This window comes from Mixophyes fleayi, chromosome 1, assembly GCF_038048845.1.
Source record: "Mixophyes fleayi isolate aMixFle1 chromosome 1, aMixFle1.hap1, whole genome shotgun sequence".
In the NCBI taxonomy this organism is placed as follows: domain Eukaryota; kingdom Metazoa; phylum Chordata; class Amphibia; order Anura; family Limnodynastidae; genus Mixophyes; species Mixophyes fleayi.
The window spans coordinates 12,293,347-12,312,073 of NC_134402.1; the positions used below are offsets into that span (position 1 = coordinate 12,293,347).

An 18,727-nucleotide genomic window follows, 5' to 3' on the forward strand; every position below is an offset into this window, starting at 1 on the left:
GCTGTTTCCTACCAGATGAAGCAGTTACTCCAGGCACAGACTTGGCGTCTCTAGTTCTGTCTACATCTTACGGAGGGGCCCTGTCCTCTCCTTGTAAGGTCACCGAGAGGAACCCCACCAGCGATGGTCTTCTGAGCAGAGCAAGGAGCTTCCTCCTGTCTATCAGGCACACACTGCTGGCTGGTTGGCTACTTAGACTTATACTTATTAAAGCTACGACGGTAAATGTAATGACATGGTCAAACTCGCTCCTCTTTAAGAGATGCCGGGGAAAACGTATCAAGCCGAGAGTTTTTCGGCGGGTTTGAAAAGTGGAGATGTTGTCTATAGCAACCAATCAGATTCTAGATATCATTTTGTAGAATGTACTAAATAAATGATAGCTAGAATCCGATTGGTTTTTCAAACCCGCCGGAGAACTCTCCGCTTAATACATTTACCCCCTAGAATCTCCAGCACGGCACAGGGGGGGGGGGTCGCCCGGCTGCTCCCGGCACGGCACAGGGGGTCGCCCGGCTGCTCCCGGCACGGTTCTGCTGCAGGCTCACCATCTACTTAACGTCACATCTCTGTAAAGAAACACACTTATGGAGAAAGCAATTGTGCGATGATTGTGTTCATATATTAAGTGCACAATTGCTTCTAGCTGAAGGCCAGGATGCCGGCCGCACTATATACGACCTCCAGCTTTATCATCTGGCTGCCACACAGGGCTGGCCATCACCCGTCGTGTGTCTGAAGTTACATAATTGAGTTTGATTTGCATGTCAGGCAGATTGTCTGGATATTAATTAAAGCGATCTCTCCGCAGCTGCAGCACAAATGCTTGCCCCCGATACAGTGCTAATTATAGGGGCCCCACTGTCCCAATAACACAGGGTCCCAGGGCTCAGATTACTCGCTCGGAGCCAGCCGTAAACACCAGATTAACTCACATTTCAGGGGTATCAGTGCCGCTACATCCTGCACTAATCAGGCACCCTATTCACTCTGTGTGATCGCACAAACAAGACCACCCACCCGCCTGGTGTAACGTATACTGGAGGAGAACATGAAGATTAGAGGGAAGGGGGGACATTCATCAGCGACGTCACAGGATCTCTCCGTAACTGCACAGAATAAGGACTGGATATGCGTTGGGACAAATGCCATCTAAATCACACTGGAGAAACAGAGCAAGCTGTACTCTAAGGTTAGTGACCAATGCCAATCACAACGGTGCATTCTAACGTTTGAAAAGGCGCATTAAATGAGCCTTCTGGGAGCGATTTTATGTTGCCCTGTGATAGCGATCACCATAAGCTCTATCCCATGTAAGGTCGGTCAGTCTATCAGTCTGCTGGGAACCAGGACACTGCCTGACCTATATCATTCATGAGGGACTAGTTACCAGTGATTAAATATACAGCATCCTATCAAATATCAGTACAGCCCACACAATGTCTTACTTCACTGGGTGTAAGTGACAAATCCACTTTAAACACACATATTATATAAAGGGTACTCCACATGTGGGGGGGGACAAGTAAATTTACTGATCACATGTAGAAACAAGAAACTGTACTTATGAAATGGAGGCATCGCCCTGTAATTAGCACAATCATTCAAATCACAGATAAAACTCAGAATTGCATTCCCTAAAACATAAACACATTATAATCTGAGCTATGCAAATTTCATAGAAACACCTTGAAATTCAATGCTAAACAAAATAAACTCATATGCTGGAGCTATAATGTGAATGCACCACGGCAGAATGCTTTGCAGAGTACAAGTACACAAGCAGAACAGGTCCTGTGGGGTCATGAGAAGAGGGGGCACAGGCATCGGTACTCGGAAAGAGAACAGTGTGGTAGGTTAATTGGCTGCTGAAAAAAATTAGCACTAGTGTTTTAGCTTAATTTAGACGAAGCTCCAATGGGGCAGGGACTGATGTGAGTGACAGGGCTGCGAAATTGGTGGCGCTATATAAATAAATGATGAGGATGATGCTGTGATTACCACATGTACAGTATTAAAGCATCACTATGAGGAGCTCTCTGGGAATGTATTATAAATACTAGAAGGGAGGAGGACCCATCAGAGATCTGAACGTATGACTACATGACTGTACAATCACCAGTATACACCTGGGCCCTACACATCACTATCAGGAGCTCTCTGGGAATGTATTACATGTACTGGAAGGGAGAAGGACCCATCAGGGATCTGAACGTATGACTACATGACTGTACAATCACCAGTATACACCTGGGCCCTACACATCACTATCAGGAGCTCTCTGGGAATGTATTACATGTACTGGAAGGGAGAAGGACCCATCAGGGATCTGAACGTATGACTACATGACTGTACAATCACCAGTATACACCTGGGCCCTACACATCACTATCAGGAGCTCTCTGGGAATGTATTACATGTACTGGAAGGGAGAAGGACCCATCAGGGATCTGAACGTATGACTACATGACTGTACAATCACCAGTATACACCTGGGCCCTACACATCACTATCAGGAGCTCTCTGGGAATGTATTACATGTACTGGAAGGGAGAAGGACCCATCAGAGATCTGAACGTATGACTACATGACTGTACAATCACCAGTATACACCTGGGCCCTACACATCACTATCAGGAGCTCTCTGGGAATGTATTACATGTACTGGAAGGGAGAAGGACCCATCAGGGATCTGAACGTATGACTACATGACTGTACAATCACCAGTATACACCTGGGCCCTACACATCACTATCAGGAGCTCTCTGGGAATGTATTACATGTACTGAAAGGGAGAAGGACCCATCAGAGATCTGAACGTATGACTACATGACTGTACAATCACCAGTATACACCTGGGCCCTACACATCACTATCAGGAGCTCTCTGGGAATGTATTACAAGTACTAGAAGGGAGGAGGACCCATCAGGGATCTGAACGTATGACTACATGTCTGTACAATCACCAGTATACACCTGGGCCCTACACATCACTATCAGTAGTTTATAATCAGATGTTAAGTCAGTTAATACGCGGCTGCTACACATAACAGGTTTACTGTGACACAGCAGGAATATTAGAAGTTCTGCTGTAGGGTCCATTGCAGAATAATCACAGGATCACACACAATAAGTTTCCGTACGATGCTGTTGGATGAAAAGGTTTAATAATGATTTACACATCATTGGAGCAATACACACACTTACCTCTACCTACCTGTGGAACGAAACCAGAGCACCAGCACATGAACACGGGAACATACATACTGCACACAGATAGGGCCCTGGGAGGAATGGAACCCATGTCCCGTGTGCTGTGAGGCAGCAATGTTAAACACTGTGCCACCGTGTGGTTTATGTGCACCTTACTAGCGGATTAACAGGGGTAACAAAATGCACTGCAGACACCGGGAACTCAGAGCTTAAAGGGGACAGAGCTACAATAACCGGCAGCCAATCAGATTAACACCATGGCAATCTAAATCAAAAGGATAAATGTACTACTCTAATAATATCCGTAAGATTTGTACTAAGTCACAAATACAGACTATAGAACAGAGGGACAGATGGCGCACAAACTCGCGTCACGCCATCGAACCCAAGGACAACCCGAGCCGTTTATACTCAGCAGTACTGCGTGGGGGGGTGCATTACATGGAGCTGAAGCTCTGGAGTACTGGACAGTACTCCCTGTGCAGTCAACATGATGTACTCCTCGATTATAGCGCAGAATCTGTTAGATTAAAGCATCAGTATCATCGCACAACCACACAAAGATTAATAGAAAAGTCTGTATCTCATTACAGTAGTTACAAAGATATGATCAAAAGAAACGCAGCATGTTAGAGGTATATGTTTCCACTCCGTACCCCCCCAACGTTCCCTAAACGTAAATATATTTTATTGAAACAAAAAAGAGGTCTACGCGTACTATGGTATATGTAAATATATATATATATATATACACACACACACACACACAAGTTAACCCGCGCATGATACTCATGCATTCTAGTCAAATCAAGCTACTTAAGGTGTTAAAAAGGTTCTTGTCATGCATTTGGGCCTAGCCCAGGCCTCCTCAGAGGAAGAGCGTTACTTCCCGACGTAAGCGCCCTTTTTTAACGTGGTTTTGTCCACATGTCACCACCTCATCATTCTTCTCCATCACCTCATCCTTCATTTTCATCGCCACATCTATCCAGATGTCTATCCAGACACAGGGATCTCTCTCAGCGGTCCTGAGTATCACACTCCTCTCGCTCTATCACCCCCGGCAACCACCAACCACTCCCAACTGTCACCCCCGGCAACCACCAACCACTCCCAACTGTCACTTCTCCTTCAAGAAATATATATATATTTTTTTAAAATCTTTATAAACACTTTTAACAATTACCAAATTAAATTAGCAAATTAAAAACATCTTAGTATACCAAATTTCAGCCCTTTCTGAATTTTTTTTTCCACACACACTAAGAATTTAGTAGGTCAGTGTATAACTCCGCCCAGCAGGTGGCGCTGCAGCTTGGTTTTATTTTTACCACACACACACAGACAGACAGACTAACACACGCCACTAGACATTTATATATTAGATATATATATATGTGAACGCAATGCGTCACACATTCTCCAGCGTGTGGTCACAGCATCTATCACTGTCTTCCAGCTGCTGGATGGGGATGAAGGATGACACCAGTCCTGGCTATTGCTTCCATATGAGACACTTCTCTCCTTACATAAAGAGTCAGAAGAAGGGAAGCAGATGAGATTTACATGCATCCCCCCTCCCCCCCCCCCCCCCCCCACACACACACCCTGTACCAGCCCCCTCTGCTGTCTGCCAGTGTTCGGCCTCATGTCTCTTGCAGGCTCTGCCGGTTCACCCCCCGGCCCAAGCTTTTAATCAGCATAATGTACAGTTTAACACATGCTTGGACACTTGCACCATATACAGAATACATTGCTCCCGGTAGGCTGTGCGTGGACAGCCATACCATCCACCGCCACCCTCTCCTCATAATTATCTGTCAACTTTGGCTGAACCACTAGAGATGTCAACGCCACATCTCTGCCAACCAGGAAAGACATCCGACAGGCCGGAGATTGAATGTGACGGGACGATGCCGCCTGCGCGGCTGAGCGGTGGGTGGTAGAGGTGTCAGGATAACAATGCCTCTGGTGAAGGCAGGCTTATAACACACCATGGTGTCTGTGCAGAGATAGAGGAGGGGCATTATCCCTGGTTTATCAGCACCACCGTCACAGAAGGACTTATATAACAGACAATTATATATGTACCGGTTATGGGATAATTACCGCTGCAGAGACTGGAGACAAAGCTGGAGGGAGATTTCTCCAATGCAGCGCTGACTTCCTGCCTTTACACCTATACACATAACAGATTGCACATAGCTGTGCAGTACATAGAAACGTGAGGAAACATGTGACATTCTGTCCTAGCAGCAGAACTAACTTCAGCTTCGTCTATTTGTGAATGTTATTAGTGTAAGTAACTTGTATTTAGGTTCTGTGACCTATCAGCCTGTATAAAACACACACAGAGGACGACAACAGGCTACAATACTATAATAAAGCAGCTTGTACCATTTGTGACGTATTTACACTGTCCTCATGCCTGAGGCCATTCAGATACATGTCAAGGCTAAAATATGCAAAAATATGTGTTACACTGCAATGATCTAGCACAGCGCAGATAACGCATGGAATAGTGTAACGTTGTAGCTGCTGCAGGCGCAGATCACGTCACTACCGCCGTCACACCGCATGAGCCATACGTTATAGGTGAACAGGCCTGGATGTGAGAGACTTCCTCATAATAACCCACATGAGGTATATGTGATGTGACATCATGTGTATAGCACAGTATTATAACATATAGGCGAGAAAGAAGTGTGAGTAGATATATAGATATACATATGCATCATGTGTATAGCAGGATTTGGGCATAGGGTAAGTGCTGAATGACACTACATATGATTACTATGTGCTATTAAAATAAACTAATTTACAAAGGAGATTAGTGTAAATGATAAAAGAATTAGGTGGCACCAGTGTAAGATGGCACATTGATAAACACTGACAATATTAGCTACAGATACCTTATTAACAGACAGGATGCAGCTGGATTTGGGAAAATATTTATACTTAAAATTAAGAGGTAACAGAGCCATGGGAAGCTTAGGAATAAACAGGAATATTGCTACTGCCCCATGTGGTGACATCAAGGGCAACACATACCCCCGGAAAGGAATGCAGTATAAAATATAGCGCATATAAACATATGGGGCAGTAATGGGAATCCTGAGGTTTGGGGCTTGTTAACCCTCTGTAGCGCCTGCGCGGCAGTTCTGCGTGAACGCACATAATCCTGGCCAGTGACGGGAAAGCACACACTGCGCAGTGTGGCCTCCTGATTGCCGAGGCTGCCCGTAGCGTGTGTAGAGTAAAGCTGTAGGAATCGTGTGATCAGAACAGACACGGCCCCATTGGCTGTCCACACATGGGCCCTCTACAAGGGCTTTATTCGTTTCTCACATTTCCAACCTCTCTAAATGTAGTAAAACGTTAAATGACATAACCATGTGTCTGTAAGAGGTGATGCTGCCTTTCACGTAAGAGGATTATGAAATTGGTGTAAAGTAAAAAAAAAAAAAAAAACTGAGTTCTCGAAAATCACATAATAATGACCATAGAAATGTCAAATATCTGCAGCCTCTCAGTACTCCACTCCCCATCACAGGACACATCCAGGATAAGTTATGTCACCTATTTCTGGGACGCATAGAACACAGATGTATGGGGCAGAGGAAACCATGGATTCTGTCTTTGGAAACGCATTCAAAATTCTATTTCAAGCCACTTATACAAGGCCAAGAAACCTGACAGAGGGGAACAGGACGACCAATTTCTCTGGCAGGCGGCGCGGTTGTAGTACGGGCACAGTAACGTTTTGGACGCTCTCGAGCTGTCCTTTAACTAGACACCCAAGGGGCCAGGTATAAATTTGGGCCAGGGCTTCTGTTCTCATACAAAATACCAATGTGCTGTCACACCTGTTTACCCTGCTTGTTGCCTTTTTTTAAAAAAAACGCTATTTATATACAGACGGAGTACATGTGAGATAAACAATGTGTCCCCGACAGTTCCACCCACCCAATATAGTGCGACTATGGTGCGTCCGAGTGGGCTTGGCGTGACAGTTATATGGGCTCCATCTGACCTTTAAGTCCGTCGCAGGAGATTTTCCTACGGTCTGCATGTGCGGCTCCAACATCGGCTGCTTGGAGATCCCGCTCTCATTTATTAGTGACGTCTAGCACTCAAAACCTTATTCAAATATTAGGTCTCTTCGGCATGAAAACCACATACAAATCAGTAGTAAGAGTCAAAGGGATGGTCTCCGATTCGAACACCACACTACAAATTTTACAACACAGCAAAACATATTTCATGCGGTAACGTGTTGCCGATAACCGCGCGATGAGTGGAAAGTACGCGGAAATGGCAGCAAAAACGCATCATTATTTTCTTGTTAGATTTCATGTGTCTGTACCCATGTTTGCACAAGGCCTAAGCATATACCTGCTTACATTTGGACAGGACAGGCTGGAGGAAAATACGAGGAGTTAGTTCAGGTTTGCAATGAAAGAATCCTGTGGCATCTAATTCTCATTATCCTCTCCGCAGCCAGTATGTTATTGGTCATGAACTATTAACCTGCCTCTTGTCTATAACTAACGAGCACCAGAGCTTCCACCGCTGCCAACTATTTCACAAAATCGTTACCAAGTAGAGATCATGTTTTCATAAAAAGCCTTGGAAGCAACGATAATTTGTATTAATGTTTTAACAAAAGACGTTGGCAAGACAGAGCTTCGACTGATGAAAAACATTCCCGAAAAGTTCCTGACATACGTGGGACACCCTGAAATGCCATAAGACCCGCTGACAGGTGGGAGAACACAGGCTTCTGGATGGAAGACCCCCGTCAGCCCCAGGAAACCAGAGATCATTGGGTAAACATCAGATCTCAACACGAGACACAGCCAATTACCAGATTCATTTACACAGATTGCTATGTTCTTCGTTTCGCCCAGAACACTCAATCTCTTACTTCCACAGCACTTATATCTGAGCAAGAAAACCTTCTTCTCGGCCAACAAAAGTATGAGAAAGCTGGAACAATAAATACATGATAAGGCCGGGAACTCTGGGGCTTCCAGAAGATCGAGGTTAAGCCCACACCATGACAGGTTATGTCACGCGACTCTGGAAAGCCTAGAACGCAGCCTACTCTCTGTACAGCATCCGATAACGGGCTGGGTTATTCTTGGCATTCGGTGCAGACCTTTAATCTGATTCACACACCTAGTAGGTACGAGGCCCGTTATAGCTACCACCCAGCTAGAGATGAACTGCAGTGTGCCAGGGACTACAAATAAACGGGGCGGCGATGGGTTATCCGGTTACGGGCGGCAGAAAGTCATGAAGATTTTGCAATGATTTTGTCAGCCTATAAAAGCTACAGACACAGTGTTCTCTAATCATTAAAGGAAATATGTCAAAAATGTTCCCGCGATGAAAAAACAGAGCAGAGCCAGCCGCAGTGCATCCGAGGAAAGTCCCGGATGTAACTCCACCAACGCCCAGGCTGTGGGGTTATTCCAGGTGATCGGGGAGAGATAATGTATAGGTTCTATGTCGCTCTATCAAGTATTATAGTATATAACAAAGGACTTTATAAACAAGAGTATCCAGTAACTGGAATAAACACTATAAAATGTGTATTAATGTGATGAAGAGTATAATAACGTTCTAACCCTTCATTAGAACCAGACTTTTTAATGACGACAATGCTTGGGGAAAAAAAATTAATAATAAAATAAAATAAAAGATTGTCGTGCAGTAACCTGAGATTTAGTGACTAGTTTGCAGTCTCCTAGGTAACAGAAATCCAGAAGACAGGTATCTAAGCAGTGTTTGTTTTGCTCATGTAAACTGGCTCTGGATTGGATTTCTACAGAGATATAACAGAAATGTTCTATAAAAACAGGTGGCTGAACACAGGGGTGGTGGGATTAATGGGGATAAGGTACATGCTCTCTCTTGCCATCACACAGCCGTGTTGCACCGTTTGGCTGGAGGAAGGTCTCCATCACACAAAGCTTTTTACAACTCTGTATTAAGGACTCAAGATAAAAACATTTGTTAATCACAAAAACATGAATTTTGAATTTAGTGGTCCTCTAAGCTGTTGCCGTTTAAAGGGTAACTTCACACAAAAAGTGACTGTGTCTAACTAAACGCAATATCCTAGGTAATAAAAGTTTTTGCAGTAACTCCTGCTACTTGAAATAGGAGTAGCCTGAAATTGCCTGTTCAATCCTCAGAACATGTTGATGCTGCAATTTAACAAATATGTTGATGCTAAGAAAGGTCAGTGAGTTATTCACATCTTAAGAATATACATGTGTATTAAAATCTACTAGGAGGGGGGTTGGGGGGAAGAGGGGAGAGAGGGAGAGAGGGAGAGGGATTGCAACAGGTAATTCCAGGCAAAGTTCTATTCCAGGTAGCAGTACCGATTATATAAGCCAGCATAACAATATTAATTAAGCAAAGTCTTTTGGTTTTTTATTATAGTTTTGCATAATTTTCTACACATCTGGAACCTATAACAGCCCTGTGAGCTGGATATTTCAGCAATCAGGACTCAACACACTAAGTATTATTTCTAATCTTTCTACAACGTTCCTGCTAGAACACAACCCTATATTACACTACACAAAAGGGACGGGAACAGACAGGCTGTACCGAGAACTGGTCTGTAAATGGCTCTTCCATGTACCAGTAACGAGAGGCCATCTGAGAGGTACATCTTCCGGTGGTGCATGGTGTTGTCTCACCACATCGGTTAATGGGTTTCAACTTACAATGACAAACAAAAGACAGTCTTCCTCCTGCAGTAACCTGGGCTTAAGTCATTCAGTTCACTCAGCCCGGGCTCCTGCGTTTGGAAGATCAGTAGAGAAGATGGTTTGCTATGTCTACTGGAGAGCAGGCCGGCATCGTCCTTACCTGCTTCATGGCAAACTCCCCAATCCTCTCCGAGTGCTTGCGGATGCTCTCCAGGAAATCCTTCAGGTCGGACATGGAAACGTCTTTTATCTCCTCCCGGAGTTTGGGAATGTTGTCCACCATCACCTGGCAGAAGCGGTAGTGGCTGACCTGCGGCAGGTAAGTGTGTTCCAGCTGTTCCAAGGTCTTCAGTGCGGGGTAATGTCTGCAGAGAGCAGGAAGACCATAAAACGTCGGTGAACGTGGAAAACATTCTGGCTAGAAAACAAATCCACCTTTCTAAACACTAAACATCCTTCACATTCTAGGTTACATATTTAATACAGTGGTAGAAATAAGGGATGGGAGGGGAAAGGAGATGCGGGAAGGGGGGCAGGGTTTCGAGGAGGGAAAGGAGATGCGGGAAGGGGGGCTGGGTTTCGAGGAGGGGAAGGAGATGCGGGAAGGGGGGCTGGGTTTGGAGGAGGAGAAGGAGAGGCGGGAAGGGGGGGCTGGGTTTGGAGGAGGAGAAGGAGAGGCGGGAAGGGGGGGCTGGGTTTGGAGGAGGAGAGGTGGGAAGGGGGGCGGGGATTGGAGGAAGGGAAGGAGATGCGGGAAGGGGGGCACGGTTTGGAGGAAGGGAAGGAGATGCGGGAAGGGGGGCTGGGAGGAGGAGAAGGAGATGAGGGAAGGGGGGCTGGGTTTGGAGGAGGAGAAGGAGAGGCGGGAAGGGGGGCTGGGAGGAGTAGAAGGAGATGCGGGAATGGGGGCTGGGTTCGGAGGAGGAGAAGAAGGAGATGAGGGAAGGGGGGCTGGGAGGAGGAGAAGGAGATGAGGGAAGGGGGGCTGGGTTTGGAGGAGGAGAAGGAGAGGCGGGAAGGGGTGCTGGGTTTGGAGGAGGAGGAGGGGCGGGAAGGGGGGCTGGGTTTGGAGGAGGGGAAAGGAGATGCGAGAAGGGGGGCTGGGTTTGGAGGAGGAGAAGGAGATGCGGGAAGGGGGGCTGGGTTTGGAGGAGGAGAAGGAGAGGCGGGAAGGGGGGCTGGGTTTGGAGGAGGAGAAGGAGATGCGGGAAGGGGGGCTGGGTTTGGAGGAAGAAAAGGAGATGCGGGAAGGGGGGCTGGGTTTGGAGGAGGAAAAGGAGAGGCGGGAAGGGGGGCTGGGTTTGGAGGAGGGGAAAGGAGATGCGAGAAGGGGGGCAGGGTTTGGAGGAGTAGAAGGAGATGCGGGAAGGGGGGCTGGGTTTGGAGGAGGAGAAGGAGAGGCAGGAAGGGGGGCTGGGTTTGGAGGAAGAAAAGGAGAGGCGGAAAGGGGGGCTGGGTTTGGAGGAGGAAAAGGAGAGGCGGGAAGGTCGTCTGGGTTTGGAGGAGGAGAAGGGGAGGAGAAGAAGGAGAGGCGGGAAGGGGGGCTGGGTTTGGAGGAGGATGAGGACGAGATGAGGGAGGGGGGCTGGGAGGAGGAGGAGATGTTTAGAGTGTGCTGTGATTGGTGTAGTCTTTAAAAAGCATGGCCACATCTAAGACAGGGGTGCAGTGCTTTGGTGCTTGGCTTGCCATTTAGAGGATTATAATAACACTATCATTCAGCCGAGACAGGCAGAAAAACATTCGTCCTGAATTAGAAAATAAAAAAAAAATTGATCGTTTGTAAGCCACTCTGTTTCCTGATCTGGCTAAACGGCAATTCCTGGACAGTTTCAGTTTGTCTCATGCCAAAATGACTCACAAGACAACACATAGTACACGACACAAACGCTTGCTCACATTTCTCTAAATGTTGTCTGCACGTTTTCTTTTTACAATGTTTAAACCGCAATCTATGTACGTCAAGAAGCATTGGACGCACCAAAAGTTTTCATAGATCAAAACCCAATGCATCAATAAAAAAAAAGAAAGGCATATGTTTTTATTTCGTTTTTTACGTTGTCCAACTAAACTATTTGGTGCAAATCATTTAAAACACGCGATAAGTTTTCAATTCCTGTAAACAAGCCAAACACGGCAGGAGCAGATGGTGACGGCCAAGCAAGGACGGGGTTAACATGTAAAACCAGAGACTTTTTCTATTTCACTTAAATAGCTTAATTATTTGTTTTGGATTATGTGGTTGGATGGAGTTTTTTCTCTTTAAATGGTCAGAAATAACATTTGGGCTCTGTTTGCACGAGACTTGCCCTTCAATAGGAAACGGGTTTATTTAAAGATCACGGAGCGGCCACGGCTCCGAGCTGCAGGACAAGAACGTTGCAGGGGATTGTGGGAGCCGCGAGCGGCCCTCGGAGCAGCCATGTGTAAATAAACCTCCGGGTGCTGAAAGAATCTGGACCAGCCGTGAATGAAAGGCTTTTGGCATGGGGTGTCCCTTACAGTAGCCTAAAACCATTTGGAATGTAAATATCGCAGCGAGCTGCCTGACAGGGCAGAGTAGGTGTGATCTGATTACACAGGTTTTAAACATTGACTTCAAAACCGCAAAACTCCATTCAAGGGTTCCACTGCGTGAACATTATTGTTTGATTTGGCAGGGGCTGCGTTTGCTGAAGGATTTCAATGGATGGGATGTTTTGATACAAAAGGCGCTGGGTCCAAAAACTGGAAGTGGGAGCAGATAACAGCGCTGGGCTTGTCGGAGAGATTCCTGTGATCAGCGGCGCCGTAGGCTTCCATGCGACACCACCTATTGCTTACTACAGACAAACGCTCGTTACCGGTGTATCAGACACCTCCGCACAGACGGACAAAGAGTCTTGTAACAAGCCAAATCCATTATTGGCTAACTTGTACTAGATCGATGAAAGCTAATCACTGATTGGTCGCGGGGGAGCCAGCATTTTTGCCCTGTGTCTTAAATAATGCTCGTTCCAGCAGCTGATGCAGAACTACATATACCAATGTTACCTATAGCCCCAGAGAAACTAGTGATACTAAGGGAGACGTGTAGAATATTCATGTTATAGGACTGCTCTATATGATGGTGCTGGTAAGTCTGCCACCATTCAGAGCAGTAGACATGACTTGCCTCCCGTTACCCATAATCCCTTTAGAGACTTCTGGAGCTCTCCTGACAATCTTACCAAGGTCTGATAATCCTCCCATAATGCATTAGCTTGGGTATGTAGGACAAGGGAAAGGCACATCCTACTATAGCTGTCCATAAATGGCTTTGTTGCATATTCTCAGAAACATCATACAAGAATTAACAAATCTACTACAAATGTGGACGCCTCGGATTTCGCATACCTTTTAGTTTTCATTTGCACCCGTAACTTAGTGTACATTTCCAGAACTGAGAAGAGAAAAATAAAAGTAAAAAATAGTTACAACTAAATCAGTCCAAAACTTTCTATAATGTGTCTTTGTAACGTTAAATACTTTTGTGTCAAAAAACACAAACCTATTATAGGAGTGATACATTTTTGATTAGCTAATAAAGGTATTATATGTGCTAGCTTTCAGAGCACTGAGGCCCCTTCACCAGGCAAGTATACGAATAGAAAAAAATAAAAAAAATAAATAAATAATAATAATAATAATAATAATAATAATAATAATAATAATAATAATAATAATAATAATAATAATAAATATATATATATATATATATATATATATATATTTTGCTACACATTTTTATAATGTGTGAATCTGGCACTGACTATATTTATGTGTGTGCACCGAATCCTACAACGCTGGGGAGACTGTGTGCATGTTGTCTATTCAATGAAACTATAGTGTATAATGACACCTATAGACCTGTCCTGTACACACAGTGTAATGTCAGAGCAGCCTATAGACCTGTCCTGTACACACAGTATAATGTCAGAGCAGCCTATAGACCTGTCCTGTACACACACAGTGTAATGTCAGAGCAGCCTATAGACCTGTCCTGTACACACAGTGTAATGTCAGAGCAGTCTATAGACCTGTCCTGTACACACAGTGTAATGTCAGAGCAGTCTATAGACCTGTCCTGTACACACAGTGTAATGTCAGAGCAGTCTATAGACCTGTCCTGTACACACACAGTGTAATGTCATAGCAGTCTATAGACCTGTCCTGTACACACAGTGTAATGTCAGGGCAGCCTATAGACCTGTCCTGTACACACACAGTGTAATGTCAGAGCAGCCTATAGACCTGTCCTGTACACACAGTGTAATGTCAGAGCAGCCTATAGACCTGTCCTGTACACACAGTGTAATGTCAGAGCAGCTTATAGACCTGTCCTGTACACACACTGTAATGTCAGAGCAGCCTATAGACCTGTCCTATACACACAGTGCAATGTCAGAGCAGCCTATAGACCTGTCCTGTACACACAGTGTAATGTCAGGGCAGCCTATAGACCTGTCCTATACACACAGTGTAATGTCAGAGCAGCCTATAGACCTGTCCTGTACACACAGTATAATGTCAGGGCAGCCTATAGACCTGTCCTGTACACACACAGTGTAATGTCAGAGCAGCCTATAGACCTGTCCTGTACACAGTGTAATGTCAGAGCAACCTATAGACCTGTCCTATACACACAGTGTAATGTCAGAGCAGCCTATAGAGCTGTCCTGTACACACAGTGTAATGTCAGAGCAGCCTATAGACCTGTCCTGTACACACAGTGTAATGTCAGAGCAGTCTATAGACCTGTCCTGTACACACACAGTGTAATGTCAGAGCAGCCTACAGACCTGTCCTATACACACAGTGTAATGTCAGAGCAGCCTATAGACCTGTCCTGTACACACACAGTGTAATGTCAGAGCAGCCTATAGACCTGTCCTGTACACACACAGTGTAATGTCAGAGCAGCCTATAGACCTGTCCTATACACACAGTGTAATGTCAGGGCAGCCTATAGACCTGTCCTGTACACACAGTGTAATGTCAGGGCAGCCTATAGACCTGTCCTGTACACACAGTGTAATGTCAGGGCAGCCTATAGACCTGTCCTGTACACACACACTGTAATGTCAGAGCAGCCTATAGACCTGTCCTGTACACAGTGTAATGTCAGGGCAGCCTATAGACCTGTCCTGTACACACAGTATAATGTCAGAGCAGCCTATAGACCTGTCCTGTACACACACTAATGTCAGAGCAGCCTATAGACCTGTCCTGTACACACACTAATGTCAGAGCAGCCTATAGACCTGTCCTGTACACACACTAATGTCAGAGCAGCCTATAGACCTGTCCTGTACACACACTGTAATGTCAGAGCAGCCTATAGACCTGTCCTGTACACACAATAGCGTCAGAGCAGCCTATAAATCTGTCCTGTACACACAGTATAATGTCACCAGCCTATACATCCTTTATACACTGTACCACTAGTAAAAGTAACGTATGGCTTAGTATTCCAGGGGTTTTCTACTTTATATATGAAGTTGGATTTTATTACAGCCTCTGAGCCAGATCTCTCCTGTCCTGGGGGTAATAGTCAGAGGTAGCAGGTATTTGGGCTTGTAGAGATCCTAGTAAATGTAATAAATGCTGTGGTGCCCCAGGTAGGGACACCCTCCAAAGAACTACTACAGGGAACGGGAGCACCCGGAGACCCTCTCTTAGGAGACAGGAACGGTTGGCACTCACCGGGCAGGCACAGGTTCAGCTTCTCCACAGTGGCAGCGATGTTCCTCTGCTGAATCCGACACTGCTGGAGCTCCTTCATTGTAGATAATAACTAGAGCAGAATATCACGGGACTCATGGTTACTAAGCTCTATGCAATCACATCCATGTATTACAAGTAATATAAAACTATACATATTTAGAAAATGTAATACAAAGCCTTTATTAATCAGCAACACCAACCAGTGACCTAGTCAGCTGGCACTAACCCTGTACGCGCCAGCCAGGCGGCACTAACCCTGTACGCGCTACCCTGACCAGTGACCTTGTGAGCCGGTGCTAACCCTGTACGCGCCAGCCAGGCGGCACTAACCCTGTACGCGCCAGCCAGGCGGCACTAACCCTGTACGCGCCAGCCAGGCGGCACTAACCCTGTACGCGCCAGCCAGGCGGCACTAACCCTGTACGCGCCAGCCAGGCGGCACTAACCCTGTACGCGCCAGCCAGGCGGCACTAACCCTGTACGCGCCAGCCAGGCGGCACTAACACTGTACGCGCCAGCCAGGCGGCACTAACCACGTACGCGCCAGCCAGGCGGCACTAACCACGTACGCGCCAGCCAGCGCTACCCTGACCAGTGACCTCGCCAGCCGGTTGAATGACATCTCTCTCTGTTTGGGCCCTTTAAGTAACGGACAGATCTTTGTAAGCATTAAATCTGTTCACACGACCTCTATACACTATAATACTACATCTCTGGGATATTACCTCTGCCCCCTCCAGCTGCAGGGTCCTGTTAGTGTCCGTCACCTTGTTCTGGAACAGAAAGAAAACACTATTTACCATCATGTAATCATGCAGAGGTCTCTGCTCTCGCACGGCAATGGGTCACATGACTGGGGTATCAACTGTGCAATATCAAGGAAATACTGAAAACATGGCCTACAGTAAGCAGCCCAGAGGGGATAAACTATAGCATGTGATACAAGTCTGCAAACATTACATAGATTACCGCAAACAGGAACAAAGGACAAAAACTTTTATTTTAAAGGCAAAGCTGCCAACACCTGCAGCGATATGACGACTTTTACTCATATTTGATAGTCATTATTCTTACACCCAAGAGCTTGGACATCGGCGCATCCCGCGCTATGACTGCGCACACGCAGTGCAGGTCTCCCAATCACACTGAATGAAAGAGACACAAGTACATTTTGTGGACTGAATCAAACAAAACGGTTCCGTGTTTGGGCAGCTTAAGCAGTCACTGTACACACTCCCGTTGAGATGTAAGATTTTCCATAGGGCTATACTGGCAGATTAACATCGTTATAGAGAATCTGAAATTTAAGCAGAACTAAGTAGACATCTAATAGAAGAAAGCAGCCATGTGTTACCTTTCCTGTGTACCGAAGCCACAAACACGACGGCAAGAATCAGAGTTATGGAACGTAAGCTCTGAAACCACAGCGGATAAACAGATCCTGGTTTTCCAGCATTCCAACACAACAATAGCACGTTGTTCCAAATCAGCAATGTGTGTACTAAAATAAGCAGCAAGTAACAGAAATAGCTGGGGAGCCACAAGGCATGCAGGCCAGAAGTTGCCCCCCGTCTATTTACCCCAGAATAGAGCAGGAGGATGTGGATTTTACCTAATTGCTCAAAAGGATAATGAGTCTCTCCATTACCGTCAGTCTGCAGTGTCACTGTGGTTCATCCGCTACGTCCTAACCTACAGCCAGAGGAACGATGGCTGCAGGGGGGACCAGACTTCCTATTACTTCCTACTACTCAGCGCACACAGGACATGATCCATTACATTGGTCTCTTATATTAAACAACCAAGCGCGTTACTTATCTTACATAGTATTCGATTAGAAAAACATCATAAATGTATTCACTGGTATGAATCCAGGATATCGGGCATATTGTAGCACCAGTAACACTTAAATGCCCATTTCCTATCTGCCACAGGGTCAGATAAGTCATGGAGGACCAGATTAGTAAACACTCCGGTTATCCCTCAATTACGTGCCCTTGGGCGACGGCAGGAGAGCTGCACCCTGAACACTATATACTTCCCAGCACCGGACTGACAAGACCTCAGTAACAATGTTACCGCAGGCCTCTCCTTACCTTCAGATTCTCAGCTTCCCCCCTCACTTTCAGTAGCTCCGTGATGGAATCCACAAATCCCTGATAGTGGAAGTTACACATCTTCTCAATCTCACGGTCATGGTTCCGGATCCGGGCCTCCAGCTTCTCCATAAAGTGGCTGTGCTCTTCCCCATCGTATACCGACCTACAGAGACAAGTGGGGGAGGTGTTAGCAGCAGTCACAGGGTGTATATTACACGGAGATGCACGCCACACTTCTCACACTAGGCACAGATACAGTAGAATCTTTTATATTTTTATTATATATATTTTTAGTCAGTAAACAGTTTCTGAGCACTGTAAAACCGTGTTTGTATCGGTGGTAATCGGTATCCCGATGCTTGGGACACAGAGACCCATTATACCTACGGGGAAAAAAAAACATGGACACTTCAATAACAATATAATTAAAATGTACACTTACCTTTACAGCGACGGCGGAGATTAGCGAAAGTACTGGTATGTGACCGCGGCTGAATCCGAACATGTCGTAAGCCAGCGCTTCATTTTTACATCACCGAAGGCGGCGACATCTATATAAAGAGGTATGTTAAGGTTAGGGTGAGCGGAACGTCGGGAACTTACGTCACGTCAAAACCAAGCAACGGCATCCAGCATCGTCTGAATTACCAGCGGTCACATACCAGTACTTTCGCTAATCTCCGCCGTCGCTGTAAAGGGAAGTGTACATTTTACTTATGTTGCTATTGAAGTGTTGGTGTTTTTTTGTAGGTATCCTGGGTGTCAGTACCCCAAGCATCGGGATACCGTACCCAACCCCTATCTGTAAAGGTCTTGCTTAGTATTGCTGCATAGGATCACAGATCTCTCAACAGACTGGTAGACAATCACATCCAGCCAGAGCCATTAAAAACTATTAAAAAGTGCAAGTAAATGTGAATAAAAAAGGGTTGTTGTAGA

The 18,727-nt window shown here is 45.8% G+C and overlaps 1 protein-coding gene across 1 annotated transcript in view; it reads right to left on the reverse strand.

The window, feature by feature from the left end:
• EXOC6B (exocyst complex component 6B) overlaps window positions 1–18,727 on the reverse strand; it is a 161,003-nt gene that overhangs the window by 106,672 nt on the left and 35,604 nt on the right. The window contains exons 2-6 of the mRNA XM_075189075.1: window positions 17,786–17,951; window positions 16,415–16,462; window positions 15,669–15,759; window positions 13,320–13,365; window positions 10,105–10,309 (exon numbers count right to left, since the gene is read on the reverse strand). Of these exons, the coding sequence (XP_075045176.1) occupies window positions 10,105–10,309; window positions 13,320–13,365; window positions 15,669–15,759; window positions 16,415–16,462; window positions 17,786–17,951 (556 nt within the window). The remainder of the gene's footprint in view (window positions 1–10,104; window positions 10,310–13,319; window positions 13,366–15,668; window positions 15,760–16,414; window positions 16,463–17,785; window positions 17,952–18,727) is intronic.